General features: G+C 40.3%; 1 protein-coding gene across 7 annotated transcripts in view; it reads right to left on the bottom strand.

Moving 5' to 3' along the window:
- Positions 1 to 18,313, bottom strand: part of GSK3B (glycogen synthase kinase 3 beta) — a 218,602-nt gene that overhangs the window by 155,105 nt on the left and 45,184 nt on the right. The window contains exon 1 of one of the 7 annotated variants that reach the window (XM_008266874.4): positions 4,270 to 4,869. The exons of the other annotated variants lie outside the window; for them this stretch is intronic. Coding sequence (XP_008265096.1) covers positions 4,270 to 4,294 — 25 coding nt within the window. The 5' untranslated portion in view covers positions 4,295 to 4,869. Of the gene's footprint in view, positions 1 to 4,269; positions 4,870 to 18,313 lie in introns of those variants that run through there. 7 annotated transcript variants of the gene reach the window in all.

Consider the following 18,313-nt stretch of genomic DNA (forward strand, 5'->3'; position numbering starts at 1 on the left):
TAGTGGATAAACAGATTGTATTTGTATTCTAACTTAGAACGTATTTTTCAACAGTTAAAAAGCAATCCTAACCATAGCTGGTAAGCAAAGGATAGCACTTCCACTATGTACCAATCACTCTGTACCAATATTAAGAGAAAACAATGCCATCTCCTGCAAAGCCCTCAAAAGTACCCAGAAAGGCCTGTTAGACTCCCACAAATCTCCACTGCTTAGCTCCCTCTGATTAAATCCCTATATCAATCCATTACCAGCATTCTGGATAACTTTTCAAAACTAATCCTCATTTTTAAAAAAAAATTTTGTTTAATTACTATTCCTACAATTTGGGGGGGGCAGTGAGTCTATTTTTCATACAGGGTGCTGTTGCCTTTTTTATTTACTCTTTATAATTTGTCACTGTAAACAGAGACATTTAAGCTAATCATAGCTTAATTATTAAGCTGTTAAAGGGTAGCCTGGGAACCTAACCATTTTAATATTATGTATTTATAAAAGTTCCTATGGGGGCCAGCGCTGTGGCACAGCCGATTAAAGTCCCAGCCTGCAGCGCTAGCATCCCATATGGAATCCCAATGAGTCCCAGCTGCTCCACTTCCAATCCAGCTCCCTTGCTAATGGGAAAGCAGCAGAAGATGGCCCAAGTCCTTGGGCCCCTGTACCCAAGTGGGAGATCAGGAAGAGGCTCCTGGCTCAGCCAGGTATGTGATTAACTCTTGGTTAGATTAATACCATTATTATTTCCCAAGAATATTCTGTGGGAATAATAAATAATAAATATTACTGAATTAAAAGTATTCAAAACATATGGAGGGTTCTTTATGAATAACCTTATAATATATGCAAAGTACTGCAAATGCTTTGTATTACATTTTATACATTTAATTTAAGAAAATGAATACTTCTTATATATGAGGAAACTGAGGCACAGCTCAGTAATTTGTCCAAGATCACAGGTAGTAAATGGTAAATTCAGAATCTGAATTAAACTGACTTACAGGGCCGGCACTGTGGCACAGCGGGTAAAGCTGCCACCTGCAGTGCTGGCATCTGATATAGGCACCGTTTCATAAGTCCTGAAGGCTCCTCTTCTGATCCAGCTCTTTGCTATGGCCTGGGAAAGCAGTAGAAGATGGCCCCAGTGCTTGGGTCCCTGCACCTGCGTGGGAGACCTAGAAAAAGCTCCTGGCTTCGGATCGGCTCAGCTCTGGCCATTGTAGCCAATTCAGACATGAACCAGCAGATGGAATACCTCTCTGTGGCTCTACCTCTCTCTGTAACTCTTTCAAATAAATAAAATAAATCTGTAAGAAAAATTCCTATGGAAAAATGTATTCTAAATTCCCAAATAATTGATGAACTTCCTTATAAAATATAATCTGTTTATCAGCCAAAGTTTTTCTGTATAATTGAGGGGGAGGGGAAAATACACCTAACATTACAATTTAACTTTTTTTTTATTTGACAGAGAGAGAGAGTGAGACAGACAGACAAAAAGGTCTTCCTTCCGTTGGTTCACCCCCCCAAATGGCCACTACCACTGGAACTACGCCGATCCGAAGCCAGGAGCCAGGTGCTTTTTCCTGGTCTCCCATGCGGGTGCAGGGGCCCAAGCACTTGGGCCATCCTCCACTGCCCACCTGGGCCACAGCAGAGAGTGGGACTGGAAGAGGAGCAACCGGGACTAGAACCTAGCACCCATATGGGATGCCGGCGCCACAGGCAGAGGATTAACCAAGTGAGCCATGGCGCCGGCCCCTACAATTTAACTTAAAAAGAAATAATTTATGTATTTGAAAGGCAGAGTTACAGAGAGACAAGCAGAGACAGAGAGGTCTTCCGCCTGCTTGTTCACTTCCTAAATGGCTGCAATGACCGGGACTGGACCAGGCCAAAAACTAGGAGCCAGGAGCTTCTCCCAGGTCTCCCAAGTTGGTGCAGAGGCCCAAGCACTTGGGCAGCTTCTGCTGCTATTCCGGTCACATTAGCAGGGAGCTGGATCAGAAGTACAGCAGCAGGGACTCAAACGGGCACCCATATAGGATGTCAGCACTGCAGGTGGTGGCTTGGCCCTCTATGACAACACTGGCCCCACAATTTAACTTTTTAAACAATAACTACAAGTCAGAGTACCTCCTAACAACTTTAAAAGAATCTCTTTAACTCTGGAAAATAAAACAGCCCGGTAATAAGAGATCAGTCATTAATTTCATTTCTACAAGATATACCATACATTTTTCAACGATGATTAATTTTTAATTTACAACTACATAAGTGCTATGTTTATTGTTAACAAGGAAATGTCTATAGGAAAATAAATAATTGTCACAATTAATTCTAATTCCTGGATTCAAATCCATATTGAGTTTTAAATTTGCACCAATCTTCCTGCCTCTAAAACCTGGCTTATCATTTCTCCAATCCCCTCCCCCCATCACAAACAGACTTTAAGAGAACCCAGCAATAATTCAAATAGGTTAGTCCAAGTATACCATTTCTCCGTACCAAACTTGCTAGTAGAGATGCTAACTAGGCTCTATTAAATGAAGGCCACTGAAATGACACATTCCTACATTCACAGTGGATCTACAATAGGACTTGGTTCCACTGCTGCTGCCTATCAGGTTTGGCTGGATCCTCTCGTTACTGGGTCATGGAAAAAAACACCCTAGGAGATCCATACCAGAGGAAAGTATCTCCCACACTGCTTACTCATAACTTGAAGTGTCCCAAGAAGGACATAAAGCTAAGAGACAATTCCTCTTAAAATAGAACTCTATCTGTGGGAAATACCTACATTCTTAATATAGCCTGTTTTCAGGTGGTATTTATCATCTCCTACCATTATCTACCTGACTTAATGATTAACTAGAATTAAGACCAGCACAAGCCTGCTAAGCGTCTGCTGGCTAAGCCCGTTTATATCTCTGTAGAAGCACTGGAACACATACTCATAAAAAAAGAAAGTCAGTGAAAAAATAAAAAAGAGATGTAACCTTACACTTAAGTACTTGCATTTTAGTCACTTGTATGACTTTATTATAAAATATTACTTTCATTTATTTATGCTATGTACATCACTTGTGTTTTGTTGTTAAGTATTCTCTAATGTTAGTAGGCTGACTGACAGAAAGTGCAGGCCATATTAGTAGCACTAAGTCTAATTAAATGACTGATAATACATAGTCACTGCAACTCAAGAAGATCCACCATCTCCCCCATACTGGCTATATAAAAAAAAAATCAGATAAATACTTTAACTACTTTAGCTACCAAATATTTTAAATATAACTGAAGTTAATGAGAAGTCAATGGCCTCTAATTATTTATAAAATGAGACATATTTGCCATGCTATGCTTAGAAAACTATGATCAGTGAAAAAAATTTGTCATGTAAGTAGAAAAAGTGAAATTAATCAGTATCACTATTCTTTTTCTTCCAGTAACAACAAAAAAGAAAATTGTTTTTACTGACAACTGTCCATAACATTCTTTGATATGGTAAAGGTGGGCCATGAAAATGCCATAGGCAGCTGTTGAGAGAGAGCATGGTAGAGTAGGAAAGATCTACCCTTAATATTTTTCACTCAAGAAAGTTCGTAATATATAATCTGTAAGACCATAATCTTACAGGTTAGTGTATTAAGTAGAAGAAATAAAAGGAAGCCCAGAAAAATGGAACAAACCTATGATTTGATGCTCAAACAGATCTTCAAAAAGACTGCAATCAACTACAGGCACCTCCCTCTTTACCACACTATCACACCCATCAGGCTACAAAACAGTGGGTTAAAAACAACAGCCACATTAAGAGAAAAGTAAAAGATTAAGAACAGAATGAAAAAGAAGAATTCATTAATGAGTATTATATAAAAATAAAAGATGTGACACAAATACGGCAGGAAAAACATACAAATACAAACCAAAAAGTATAACTGGGAGAAAATCTAAGGAGGAAAAAAACTTCCTTCCGAGAGTATAGCGCTACAGAAGAACTTAAGAATATGAAATAAGTAAAACAAGAGTCCAAAAATAAAGTGATAAAACAACAGATTTAAAAAAGGATACTGCTGGTGTTTATATTAGTTTCCTTTGGCTGTCGTAATTAATTTCCACAAACCGGGTGGCTTAAAGTAACAAATTATTATTCTCAGTCCTAAAGACTAGAAATCCAAAATCAAGATGTTGACAGGGCTGTATTCTCTCAGGAAGCACTAGGAGAGAATCCAATCCTTCCCTCGTCTAGCTGTGGGTAGCTGGTAGTATTACTTGAATTGTGTCCTTGTGGCTTCATAATCCAAATCTCTGGTTCTACGTTCAGATCTCTCCACTCTGTGTCTGTTGTCTTCTATGTATCTCTTGTAAGGACACTTGTCAATGGATTAGGTCTCATCCAAACAACCTACAATGATCTTGAAATTCCAAGAATCCTAGGTTAACTAAAATCTGAAAAAACTCTTTTTCCAAATAAACCTGCAGGGATTGGATCACAGATATTGTTAGGGACTGAATCTCTGTACCCTCTCCAAAATAAACAAGTTGAAGCAATAAGCCCCATTATGATGGTATCAGGATGTGGGGTCTTTGGCAATTAAGTTTAGGTGAGGTCATGAGGGTGGGGCTCCCATGAAGGGTTTAATGCCCTTGCAAGAGGAAGAGATACCAGAGTATCTCCACTATAGGAGGATACAGTGAGAAGACAGCCATCTAAAAGCCAGAGGTTCTTCACCAAGAACTGAATCTGCCAGCACCTTGATCTTGGGCCTTCCCAGCCTTCAAAACTAAAAACTTCTGTTTAAAGCCACCCAAGTCTATGATATTCTGTTACAGCAGCCAGAGCTACCACAGTTCTCAATTTATTTTTTAGCTTAGCAAGACAATCACAAATCTATAAGTTAGAAACAGGAAAAAAAAAATACTAAAAAAATCAATGGAGGGGAGAAGAGGAAATCGCAGCCAATTTAATCAATCAAGAGATTAACTGGAAAAGATGAGAAATGTAGAGAAGAAAGATGATTCTACACAAGAATAATTATTGTTGGAAGTCTGAATTCTACAAATTCTACAAATAAATAGAAAAAGTACCAAAAGAGACAAATTTCCTTAAAATTGAGAGAAATGTTGTCTATAGGACAAAAAAGTACTATATGCCAAAAAGGAGAGACTCAGAATGAAAAAAGTATCCTTGTTAAACTTAAGGAGAAAAAGAGTCTCCCAGGCATCAGAATGAGAAAAAAAGTCACTTAAAAGGTTCAGTGGGGCACAACAGGCAGGAAATGTTTGTGAGAAAAACCAATATGCTATTTTTTTAAAAAACAAAAGCAGGTCAATCTTTTACAATGTTATTGTTTGGTTTATGACCTTGGGGACATAAAGAAACCTCTTCTAGGCTTCAGTTTCCCTATCTATAAACTGAAAAGACTGTACAAATACAAATTTTAGATGCATTTCTGCCTTGAGAGTACAAGATTTCATGGCAGCCAAATGAACATGATAAATTGAAAACACTGAGTTATAAACCTAGTTTTCACCTTTCAACTTTCAACCATTTAACCATTAAATTATACCTACTATATTTCACTAATAGATTGCAAATACAACCAAATTCTAACTAACGATGATTTGACCTCAGATTTTTTTATTTTACAATGGTGCAAAAGTGAGAGTATTCAGTAGAAACTGTACTTCCAATTGTGAATTCTGATCTTTTCCTGGGCTAGAAAAAAGTGGTATGTAGTATGATACTCTTTTGTGAGGTTTGGCAGTGGCAGAGAGCCGCAGTTCCCAGCCAGTCATGCAATCACAAGGGTAAAGGATCCTGCTATACAATACACTGTGTATGCATGTGTGTGTGTTTTTAAGCTTTATTTATTTATTTGAAAGGCAGAGTTACAGAGAGCCAGATAAAGATGTCTTCCACCTACTGGCTCACTCTCCAGATGACCACAACGGAGTGAGCTGGGCCAATCCAAAACTAGGAGCTAGGAGCTTCCTCTGGGTCTCCCACACGGTTTCAGGGGCCCAAGGACTTGGGCCATCTTTTACTGTTTTCCCAGGCTACAGCAGAGAGCTGGATAGGAAGTGGAGCAGCCAGGACAAGAACCGGCGGCCAGTCTGAAACCAGGAGCCAGGAACTTCATCCAGGTCTCCCACATAGCAGGCAGGGGCCCAAGCACTTGGGTCATCTTCTACTGTGTCTCCCAAGCCATTACCAGAGAGCTGGATTGGAAGTGGAGCAGCTAGGACATGAACTGGAGCCCATATGAGATACTGGCATCATAGGCCACAACTTTACCAGCTATACCACAACTCTGGCCCCCTGCACTCCTTTTATCTCTATGTCTATCCTTACATAAGTATCACACTGCTTGATTACTATAGCTTTAGTAAATTCTGAAATGGAGAAATCAGAGACTTCCAAGTCTGTTCTTTTCATTTGAACTTTTCAGAGTCAGTTATGGGCTGAACTGGAAGCACTAACTTCTACCCTTGAGTACCTAATAATGTGACTTTATTTAGAAAAGGGTCTTTATGGGAGTAATTGAGTCAAAATGAGGTCATTTAGGTGGGCTCTAATCCTATACAACTAGTGTCCTTGTATAAAGAGAGAATTTTAAGCACAGACACACAGAGAGAAGATGATATAATAAGACACAGGAAGAAGACATCGAAGTGACCATGACAACTAATGCCAAGGATTGTTCACAAACATCAGGCACTAGGAGGCAAGGAAGATTATTCCCTACAACGATTCAGGTGTGGTTTGAGTGTGTTCTCCAAAGGGTTGATATATGGGAGGTGTGGCACTTAGTATGGTGATGTTAGGAGATGGTGTGGACCTTTTAAGAGTCGGGATTTAGTGGGAAGTTTTTAGATTACTGGGAGAACTGCCCTCAGACGAAATTAAGGTAGTTCTTGTGGAAGCACCTAACCTCTCACGAGAGTAAATTTAGGAGCAAGCCCAATCACTGATATACTCTCTAGCTTCTTGATTCACAAGCTTATCTCTCTTTTACACATGCACATACCATTGCCATCTAAATGAGGTAAATGCAGCCAACGAGGTCCCTTGCACAAGCTTGCACAATGCTATCTGGACTCTGAGCCTCCCAATCTATGAGCTGAATAAGCCTCCTTTCTCTAAAGTTAGCCTGCCTAGAATATTTCATTATAGTAATGAAAAACTAACCAATACAGGGAGATACCAAAAAATTCATGGAAAAAATTTTAAGTGAGGGTTTTTTGATGCAATTTCTTAAATCCATGAATTTTTTTTTCATAACATTGCAGCACAATAAACTCTTACTTTTATTCCATTTTTTCAAGAATTTTTTTTTAAGTATCCTTGATCATCCTTGTACATAGTTATCAAAGAGTACGCTCCCTGATCAACTCCTTGATTGTGGACTTCTACTTTCTGGATCTGTGGAACAATAAATTTCTGTACTTTGAAGGCACCTAGCTTTTAGTAATTTGTTACGGCAGCCTTAGGAAACTAATACAGAGTTCCACTTATCAACTTCTGCAAAAGGCAATTAAATTTTGATAAGTCACTAAATCTGTTTATCAATTAGAAGACCACTGCTTTCTAAATAATACTGAGTCTTCTAATCCATAAACATGAAATGTATTTCTATTAAGGTCTTCTTTAATTTTTAATAAGTATTTTATAATTTCTGAAGTACATTTTACATTCTTTTTTTTTTTTAACTTATTGATTTGAGAGGCAGAGAGAGCAAGAGCAAGGCTGAGGATTCTCATCTGCTCATTCATTCCCCAAATGTCCACAACAGCCAAAGGGTCAAAGCCAGGAGCCAGAACTTATCATGAGTGGCAGGAATCCAACTATTTGAGCCATCTCTGCTGCCTTCCAGGGCCCACATTAAAAAGAAGCTAGAATCAGGAGTAGAGCTGGGAATTAAAGCAGGTACTCCAATATGGGATGGATCCTATCAGGCATCTTAACTGCTAGGCCAAATAAAAATGTATTTTGCTAAATTTATCCCTACATACTTTATTGCTTTTCATGCTAAAGTAAATAGAATTGCTTCCTTAATTTTATTTTCCATTCTTCATTTTTATTTTGCTCACTTCTGTACAGAAATAAAATTTATACAATTATCCTTACTTGCTCCTAATGTTTGCAGGAAACTATCTAGTCTTTCACCATTAAGTTCTAGCTTAGGATGTTTTCATAGATGTTCTTCATCAGAGTATCTTTCCCTAGTTTAATGAGTATTTTTTATCATGAATAGAATATACTTTTTTTTTTTTTGACAGTCAGAGTGGACAGTGAGAGAGACAGACAGAAAGAAAGGTCTTCCTTTTTGCTGTTGGTTCACCCTCCAATGGCCACCACGGCCAGCATGCTGCGGCCGGCGCACCACGCTGATCCGAAGGCAGGAGCCAGGTGCTTATCCTGGTCTCCCATGGGGTGCAGGGCCCAAGCACTTGGGCCATCCTCCACTGCACTCCCGGGCCACAGCAGAGAGCTGGCCTGGAAGAGGGGCAACTGGGACAGAATCCAGTGCCCTGACCGGGACTAAAACCCGGTGTGCCGGCGCTGCAAGGTGGAGGATTAGCCTATTGAGCCATGGCGCCGTCCATAATAGAATATACTTTTGAAAGTCCCTGTATTGCCGGCGCCGCGGCTCACTAGATTAATCCTCCACCTTGCAGCGCCGGAACACCGGGTTCTAGTCCCAGTCGGGCGCTGGATTCTGTCCCGGTTGCCCCTCTTCCAGGCCAGCTCTCTGCTGTGGCTAGGGAGTGCAGTGGAGGATGGCCCAAGTGCTTGGGCCCTGCACCCCATGGGAGACCAGGATAGGTACCTGGCTCCTGCCATCGGATCAGCGCGGTGCGCTGGCCGCAGCGCGCCGGCCGCGGCGGCCATTGGAAGGTGAACCAATGGCAAAGGAAGACCTTTCTCTCTGTCTCTCTCTCTCTCACTGTCCACTCTGCCTGTAAAAAAAAAAAAAAAAAAAGTCCCTGTATTCTACATAATGTGAAGCTTACTGATATTTTGTGATGTACTGAATTACTTAAACTGGTATTAGGACAATTTAACAAAAAAGTTTTAGTTTTTCTTTTTATACAGCAGAACAATATAAACACCAGTTTAACAATTCACAAGATATGTTCACTAAGAATATTTACATTTTCAAACTAATTTTGATTCCTGGTCTTTGCTGTTGTTTTTACCATCCTCAGGATGTCACCAATGAAAGTATCCTAAGGGAAGAGGTACTATGGTTCATTAAATTACTAAATGATTCTGAGAACAAAAATTTAATTAAAGAAACAAATGTATGCCATCCAGCAATTTTAGGAAAAGGAAATGGTCACAGAGATCAAATTTATAGTACGATAGCAACACATTTTTTTTAAAAGAGTTACAGAGAAGTTAGACACACACACATAGAGAGATCTTCCATCTGCTGGTTAACTCCCCAAACATCTGGGAGGACCAGGGCTGGGCCAGACCGAAGCCAGGAGTGAGGAGCTTCTTCCGGGTCTCCCAAGTGGGTGCAGCCACCCAGGTAGTTGGGCCATGATTCACTGCTTTCCCAGGCCATTAGCAGGGAGCTGGACTGGAAGCGGAACAACCAGGACTAGACCCAGTGCCCATATGGGATCTAGAACTGCAGGTCGCTACTTAACCTGCTGTGCCACAGTGCTGGCCCTGATAGCAATAAATTTTTACAATCACTGTCAGATGCATTTACAAGGTCCTAAACAAAGAAACAGAATTACTAAAACTCATCTGCCTTAGCTGACAAAACCTAACTCTGTGGTAACTCAGCTAGATAGCAATTTCTATCAGTGCACTAAATAATTAACATCTCAATTCCTTTTTTCTAAACAAACATGTGAAATGCTAAATATACAGTAGTTTAGAAATATCCCTATTCACTAGCAATTGCTTAAAGCAAACGAGGAACTGCTTAGCTTTTATTCAGGGTATTACCCAAAAGAACCCCTGTTTATCCACCTGGTCTACCCAGACCTAATTTTAAAAACAGACAAAAATTTCTTAAACTGTAAACACTTTCACCACCATTTGGAAAAAAGCGTCAAATTAAGCAATGTGTTTTTCTATCCAAAAGTTCTGTGACAAGCATTAGAAAGGGTAAGCCATATTAAAGAATTTATACTCTAGAGAGAGAACTCAAATAGACCTTAAATTAAGAAACAATTAGAAACAGGGGTCAATGCTGTGCCACAGCCAAATATGAGCAGCGGTCAGAGTCCCAACTGCTCCACTTCTGATCCAGATTCCTACTAATGTACGTGGGAAAGCTGGGAAAGTGGTGAAAGATAGCCCAAATGCACGGGCCCCTTCCACCCATGTAGAACAACTAGATGGAGTTCTAGGTTCCTGGCTTCAGCCTGACCTAACTCCAGTGGCCACTTGAGGAGCAAACCAGCAGATGGAAGATTCACTCATACTTAATTTTCTCTCTCTCTTTCTCTCTTCCCTCCTTCTCTCCCTCCCTCATTCCCTCTTTTCTCTCCACCTCTATGTAACTCTGCCTTTCAAATAAATAAATATTGAAAAAAAATAAATGATTCAAAATATATAAGCAAACAGTATATAATGTATCATATGCAAAGGTATGAAATATTTTATAAAGCACTTTTGCTCTTCTTTCAACTGTTTTATGGTGTTGATTTTAGAAAACACTGAACATGCAGAAGCATTCAGATTTTTTACAGTTAATGTTGTTTAACTGATGACTATTCTAGGTCTGTAACTGAACTTTCTTATGTAAATCTGCCCCTGCCAGAAAGCATCAAAAATGACAGAAGCAGTGCAGGTATGCAGTTAATTCTTGGTTAGGTTAATACCATTATTATTTCCCAAGAATGTCCTGCAGGAATAATAAATATTAATAAATTAAAAGTATTCAAAACATGGAGGGCTCTTTATGAATAACCTTATATATATGTAAAGTACTGCACTAAATGCTTTGTATTACTTTTTTTTTTTTAGATTTAGTTGTATTTATTTTTCTTGACAGAGTTAAACAGTGAGAGAGAGACAGAGAGAAAGGTCTTCCTATCGTTGGTTCACCCCCCAAATAGCTGCCATGGCAGACGCTGTGCCCATCTGAAGCCAGATGCCAGGTGCTTCCTCCTGGTCTCCCATGCAGGCACTTGGGCCATTCTCCACTGCCCTCCTGGGCCACAGCAGAGAGCTGGCCTGGAAGAGGAGCAACCAGGACTAGAACCAGCGCCCATATGGGATGCCGGTGCTGCAGGCAGAGGATTAACCTAGTGAGCCACAGCGCTGGCCCCTGTATTACATTTTATACATTTAATTTAAGAAAATGAATACTTCTTATATATGAGGAAACCGAGGCACAGCTCAGTAATTTGTCCAAGATCACAGGTAGTAAATGGTAAATTCAGAATCTGAATTAAACTGACTTACAGGGCCGGCACTGTGGCATAGCGGGTAAAGCTGCCACCTGCAGTGCTGGCATCTGATATAGGCACCGTTTCAAGTCTTGACTGCTCCACTTCCCATCTAGCTCATCGCCATGGCCTGGGAAAGCAGTAGAAAATGGCCCTGGTGCTTGGGTTCCTGCACCTGCATGGGAGCCTAGAAAAAGCTCCTGGCTCCTAGCTTCGGATAGGCTCAGCTCTGGCTGTTGCAGCCATTTAGGGAGTGATTCAGCGGATGGAAGCCCTCTCTCTCTCTCTCTCTCTGCCTCTGCCTCTCTGTAACTCTGCCTTTCAAATAACTAAATAAATCTTAAAAAAAAAAAAAAAAAAAAAACAACTTACTCCAGAGCCCAAACACTTAACTCACATGTTATCTCCTACTATACCTTTTTTATTTTTTCTTCCTTTTCCCCCATTTGCTTTTAAAAGAAAGCTTTTATTTAATAAATATAAATTTCAAAAATATAACTTTTCTATTATAGCGGTTCTTCCCCCCATACCTGCCGCCCTCCCACCTGCAAACCATCCCATCTCCTACTCCCTCTCCCATCTAATTCTTCATTAAGATTAATTTTTAATCATCTTTATATACAGATCAACTCTACACTGAATAAAGATTTCAGCAATTTGCACCCACACAGACACACAAAGTATAAAGTACTGTTTGAAGATTAGTTTTACCGTTAATTCTCATAGTACAACAAATTAAGGACAGAGGTCCTACATGGGGAGCAAGTGCACAGTGACTCCTATTGTTGATTTAACAACTGACCCTCTTATTTTTTAGACAGGCAGAGTTAGACATTGAGAGAGAGAGAAACAGAGAAAAAGTCTTCCTTCCGTTGGTTCACCCCCAAATGGCCACCACAGCCGACGTGCTGCGCCGATGCGAAGCCAGGAGCCAGGTGCTTCTCCTGGTCTCCCATGCGGGTGCAGGGCTCAAACACTTGGGCCATCCTCCACTGCCTTCCCAGGCCACAGCAGAGAGCTGGACTGGAAGAGGAGCAACCGGGACAGAACCTGGCGCCCCAACCGGGACTAGAACCCAGGGTGCTCGTGCTGCAGGCGAAGGATTAGCCTAGTGAGCTACAGCACCGGCCAACTGACACTCTTATTTATGACCTCAGTAATCCCCTAGGCTCTTGTCATGAGCTGCCAAGGCTATGGAAGCCTCTTAAACTCACAAACTCCAATCTTATTTAGATAAGGCCATAATCAAAGCAGAAGTTCTCTCCTCCCTTCAGAGAAAGGTACATCCTTCTTTGATGGCCCCTTTTTCCCACCGGGATCTCACTCACAGAGATCTTTCATTTAGGTCATTTTTTGCCACCTACTATACCTTTTTTAAAATTTATTTTTTTATTTGAAAGGCAGAATTACAGACAGGCAGTGGCAGAGAGAGGTCTTCCATCCGATGGTTCACTCCCCAGATGGCCTCAACGGCTGGAGTTGCACTGATCCGAATCCAGGAGCCAGGAGCTTCTTCTGGGTCTCCCACTTGGCTGCAGGGGCCCAAGGATTTGGGCCATATTCTGCTGCCTTCCCAGGCCATAGCAGAGAGCTGGATTGGAAGTAGAGCAGCCAGGACTTGAACATCCCCCATGGGATGCTGGCACTGCAGGTGGCAGATTTACCTGTTACGCCACAGCACCAGCCCACTACTACACTATTTTTAAAGACATAATTTAAAGTCAATTTATTATGATAATCCCAGGTTTCTCATATCACAATTCATGCTCAAAAGCACATCACTGACAGAGAATATAAAAAAAAAAGAATGAAATCTTTTTCAAAAATGGTACTGAATCAAATGGATATCCCATTGCAAAAACACAAATAGACCCTGACCTTATACAAAAATAAAATGTCAGGGCCAGTGTTGTGGCACAGCAGGTTAAGCAATCACCTGGCTTACAAACATCGCATACTGGAGAACTACAGTCCTGGCTGCTCTGCTTCCAATCCAGCTTCCTGCCAATGCACCCGGGAAAACAGAAGAGGATAGCCCAAGTGTTTGGGCCCTGCTAGCTACAATGGGACACCCAGATGGAGTTACTCTCTCCTGGCTTCTACTCAGCCTAGTCCTAGTCATTGAGGCCATTTGGGGAATGGACTAGCAAAAAATTATCTTTCTCTGTAACTGCCTTTCAGATAAATAATTCATTTTTAAAAAAAGTAAAATCTGATATACAAAAATTCACTTAAAAATTAACTCAAAATGCAGCACAGACCTAAATTAAAACGCGAAACTATACACGTTTAAAAGCTAACTTACAAGAAATTTAAGTGACCTTGAACGTATGACTTTAAAAAAAAATCTTTTTAGAAAATGTTCCTTATTTATTTGAGAGGAGATACACAGAGAGAAGGCACCCATGCACTGATCCATTCCTTGTATGTCCACCAACACTCCTGAACCCGGGCAAAGGCCAAAGCTGAGAGGCAGGAAATCAATTCGGTCTCCCACATTGGTAACAGACACCCAACTATTTGAGCCATCAAGGCTGCCTCCTAGAACTTGCATTAGCAGCAAGCTGGAAAAAGGAGCCAGGGCCAGGTTATCAAACCCAAGCACTCCTTTAGGGGACACACGCATCCCAATTAGCAGCTTAACCACTAGGTCAAATGTCTATCCTTTGTGATTACTTTCTAGGTACAACACCAAATACATAGTCCATGAAACAGTAATTGTTAAGATAGGCTTAAGATTAAAAACTTCTGTTTACAAAAGGCACAGGCAGTGCAATGAAAAGATATACAAAGACTAGGAGAAAATATTTACAAAACATTTATTTAATAATAAAGAATTCATCCAAAATATACAAGGAACTCAAAATTCAACAGTAAGAAAACCACTTGTGACAGGCATTTGGCCTAGGGTTTAAGCCACCAGTTGGAACGTCAGCATCCCATATTGGAGTGCCTGAGTCAAATTCTCATTTCAGTTTCCTGCTAATGCATACCCTGGGAGCCAAGAAGTGATGGCTCAAGTAGTCAGATCCCTGCCACTTCCACGTGAGATCTAGACTGAGTGCCTGACTATGGGCTTCAGTCTGGTCCAGCTCCACTTGTTGCTGGCATTTAGAATGAAAAAATACATAAGAACACTCTCTCTTGTCTCTCTGCCTCTCAAATTTTTTAAAAATAAAGTATCATAATTAAAAAAGACAAAAAATCTACATTGATACCTCAACAAAGAAAATATACAGATATGAAAAATACTCAACATCATATATCACTAGAGAATTGCAAATTAAAACAAGGAGATGTCATCAAACACCTATCAGAATAGCTAAAATCCAAAACACTGACAGCACCAAAGGCTAGTAAGGATGTAGAGCAAAGGCATTTCTCACTCATTCATTGTTAGTGAGGATGCAAAATTGTACAGCCAATTTGGAAAGGTCATACAATCCAGCAATTACACAGATATTTGCTCAAGTAAATTTTTAAAAATTTTTCATCAAAATGTGGAAGAAATCAAGATGTTTCAATAGGCAAATGAATAAACAAATTGTGTTACATCCATACAAAGCAGTATTATTCAGGAATAAAGAGAAAAGGGATCAGGCCACAAAAAAAGACATGAAAGAACATTAAATATACACTGGTAAGTTAAAGAAGCAGGTCTAAAAATGCTACACATCTATGATTCCAACTATAATCAGTCCTCTCTATCCATGGGCTCCAAATCTGTGACTCACCAACTTTGGATCAAAAATACTATGTTTGGGCAGGGTGAAGAGTTATTCCATCTGTACCGAATATAGACAGACTTTGCCATCACGCCCTAAACTATACAGTATAGCAACTGTTTGTATAACATTTATAATGTATTAGATATTTTATAAGTAATCTAGAAACAATTTAAATCATAAGGGAAGATGTACATAGGTTGCATGCAAGTACTATGCCATTTTTTATAAGGGACATATGCATCCACAGATTTTGGTATACTCCGCACAGTCTTCCTGGGACCAGTCCCCAGGAAAAACTGAAAGAAATGGTAGTCATATAAGACATTCAAGAAAACCACAGATAAAGCAAAACGTTCTGTGGTTGCCAAGGAATAAGAAACAGGGACAAAAAGGTAGAAGACAGTATTTGGACAGCAGTAAAACCACTCTGTATACCAATTAATGGTTTATAGACAACATTAATGGTGGATTCCTGACATTATGCATTTGTCAAAATTCACAGAATTATAGAACAAAAAGTGTGGGCTCTGACGACAATAATGAATAATAAACTAAAGACTTTAGTTAATAACACAGGATCAATATTGGTTTACCAATTGTATCATACAGATCACACCAAAGCCAAGATGTTAATTATAGTAGACAATGTACCACACCAATGAAAATGTTAATAACAGGAGAAATTTTAGTGATAGAAAAGGGTTTTATAACTGGATTTCTACGTGCATAAGCATGAAGCAAGACCACTACCTTACACCTTACACAAAAATCCACTCAACATGGATTAAAGATCTAAATCTACAACCCGACACCATCAAATTATTAGAGAACACTGGAGAAACCCTGCAAGATGTAGGCACAGGCAAGGACTTCTTGGAAAAGATCCCGGAGGCACATACAGTCAAAGCCAAAATTAACAATTGGGATTACATCAAATTGAGAAGTTTCTGTACTGCAAAAGAAACAGCCAGGAAAGTGAAGAGGCAACCAACAGAATGGGAAAAAATATTTGCAAACTATGCAACAGATAAAGGATTAATAACCAGAATCTACAAAGAGATCAAGAAACTCCACAACATCAAAACCAACAAACTACTTAAGAGATGGGCCAAGGACCTCAAAAGACATTTTTCAAAACAGGAAATCCAAATGGCCAATAGACACATGAAAAAATGTTCGGGATCACTAGCAAACAGGGAAATGCAAATCAAAACCGCAATGAGGTTTCACCTCACCCTGGTTAGAATGGCTCACATACAGAAATCTACCAACAACAGATGCTGGTGAGGATGTGGGGGATATTTCTTTTTTAATTTTTTTTTTTTTTTTTTTTTGACAGGCAGAGTGGACACTGAGATAGAGAGACAGAGAGAAAGGTCTTCCTTTGCCGTTGGTTCACCCTCCAATGGCTGCCACGGGCGGCACACCGCGCTGATCCGATGGCAGGAGCCAGGTACCTATCCTGGTCTCCCATGGGGTGCAGGGCCCAAGGACTTGGGCCATCCTCCACTGCACTCCCCGGCCACAGCAGAGAGCTGGCCTGGAAGAGGGGCAACCGGGACAGAATCCGGCACCCCGACCGGGACTAGAACCCGGTGTGCCAGCGCTGCAAGGTGGAGGATTAGCCTAGTGAGCCACAGCGCCAGCCGGATGTGGGGGATAAAAGCACATGTTAGTTACCACTGTTGGTGGGAATGCAAACTGGTAAAGCCACTATGGAAGTCAGTCTGGAGATTCCTCAGAAACCTGAAATAGCCCTACCACACGACCCAGACATCCCACTCCTTGGAATTTACCCAAAGGGAATTAAATTGGCAAACAAAAAAGCTGTCTGTACCTTAATGTTTATTGCAGCTCAATTCACAACAGCTAATATCTGGAGCCAACCCAAATGCCCATCAACAGTAGACTGGATAAATTATGGGATATGTACTCTAAAGAATACTATACAGCAGTCAAAAAAATGATATCCGTTCATTTGCAACAAAATGGAGGAATCTGGAACACATCATGCTGAGTGAAATAAGCCAGTCCCAAAGGGACAAATATCTTACGTTCTCCCTGATCGGTGACAACCAAGCACCAAAAAGGAAACCTGTTGAAGTGAAATGGACACTATGAGAAACAGTGACTTGATCAGCCCTCATCCTGACTGTGGATGAACAACTTAACACTTTATCCCTTTTAGTATTTTTTTGTTCTACTTAATACTATTGGTTGAATTCTGTAATTAACACACAATTATTCTTAGGTGTTTAAATTTAACTGAAAAGTGATCCCTGTTAAATATAAGAGTGGGAATAAGAGAGGGAGGAGACGTACAATTTGGGACATGCTCAATCTGACTTGCCCTAAACGGTAGAGTTAGAAATGTGCCAGGGGATTTCAATTCAATCCCATCAAGGTGGCATGTACCAAGGCCATCCCACTAGTCAGTGATCAGTTTCAGTTCACAATGGATCATACTGATAGGTCTAAGAGTCAAAGGGATCACATAAACAAGACTAGTGTCTGCTAATACTAACTGATAGAATTAAAAAGGAGAGAACGATCCAATATGGGAAGCGGGATACACAGCAGACTCAGAATGGCAGATGTCCTAAACAGCACTCTGGCCTCAGAATCAGCCCTTAAGGTATGCGGATCCGGCTGAAAAGCCCATGAGAGTATTTCAGGCATGGAAAGCCAAGACACTCTGGGAAAAAAAAAAAAAAAAACAACCCTAAATGAAAGATCTCTGTGAGTGAGATCCCAGTGGAAAGAACAGGCCATCAAAGAAGGAGGTGCCTTTCTGTGAAGGGAGGAGAGAACTTCCACTTTGACTATGACCTTGTCTAAATAATATTGGATTTGGCAAACTCAAAAGGCTTCCACAGCCTTGGCAACTCATGACAAGAGCCTGGGGTGATTACTGACGCCATAAACAAGAGTGTCAATTGTTAAGTCAACAACAGGAGTCACTGTGCACTTACTCCCCATGTAGGATCTCTGTCCTTAATGTGTTGTATAATGTGAATTAATGCTATAACTAGTACTCAAACAGTACTTGACACTTTGTGTTTCTGTGTGAGTGCAAACTGTTGAAATCTTTACTTAATATATACTAAGTTGATCTTCTGTATATAAAGAGAATTGAAAATGAATCTTGATGTGAATGGAATGGGAGA

Source organism: Oryctolagus cuniculus, chromosome 4 (genome assembly GCF_964237555.1).
Source record: "Oryctolagus cuniculus chromosome 4, mOryCun1.1, whole genome shotgun sequence".
Lineage (NCBI taxonomy): Eukaryota > Metazoa > Chordata > Mammalia > Lagomorpha > Leporidae > Oryctolagus > Oryctolagus cuniculus.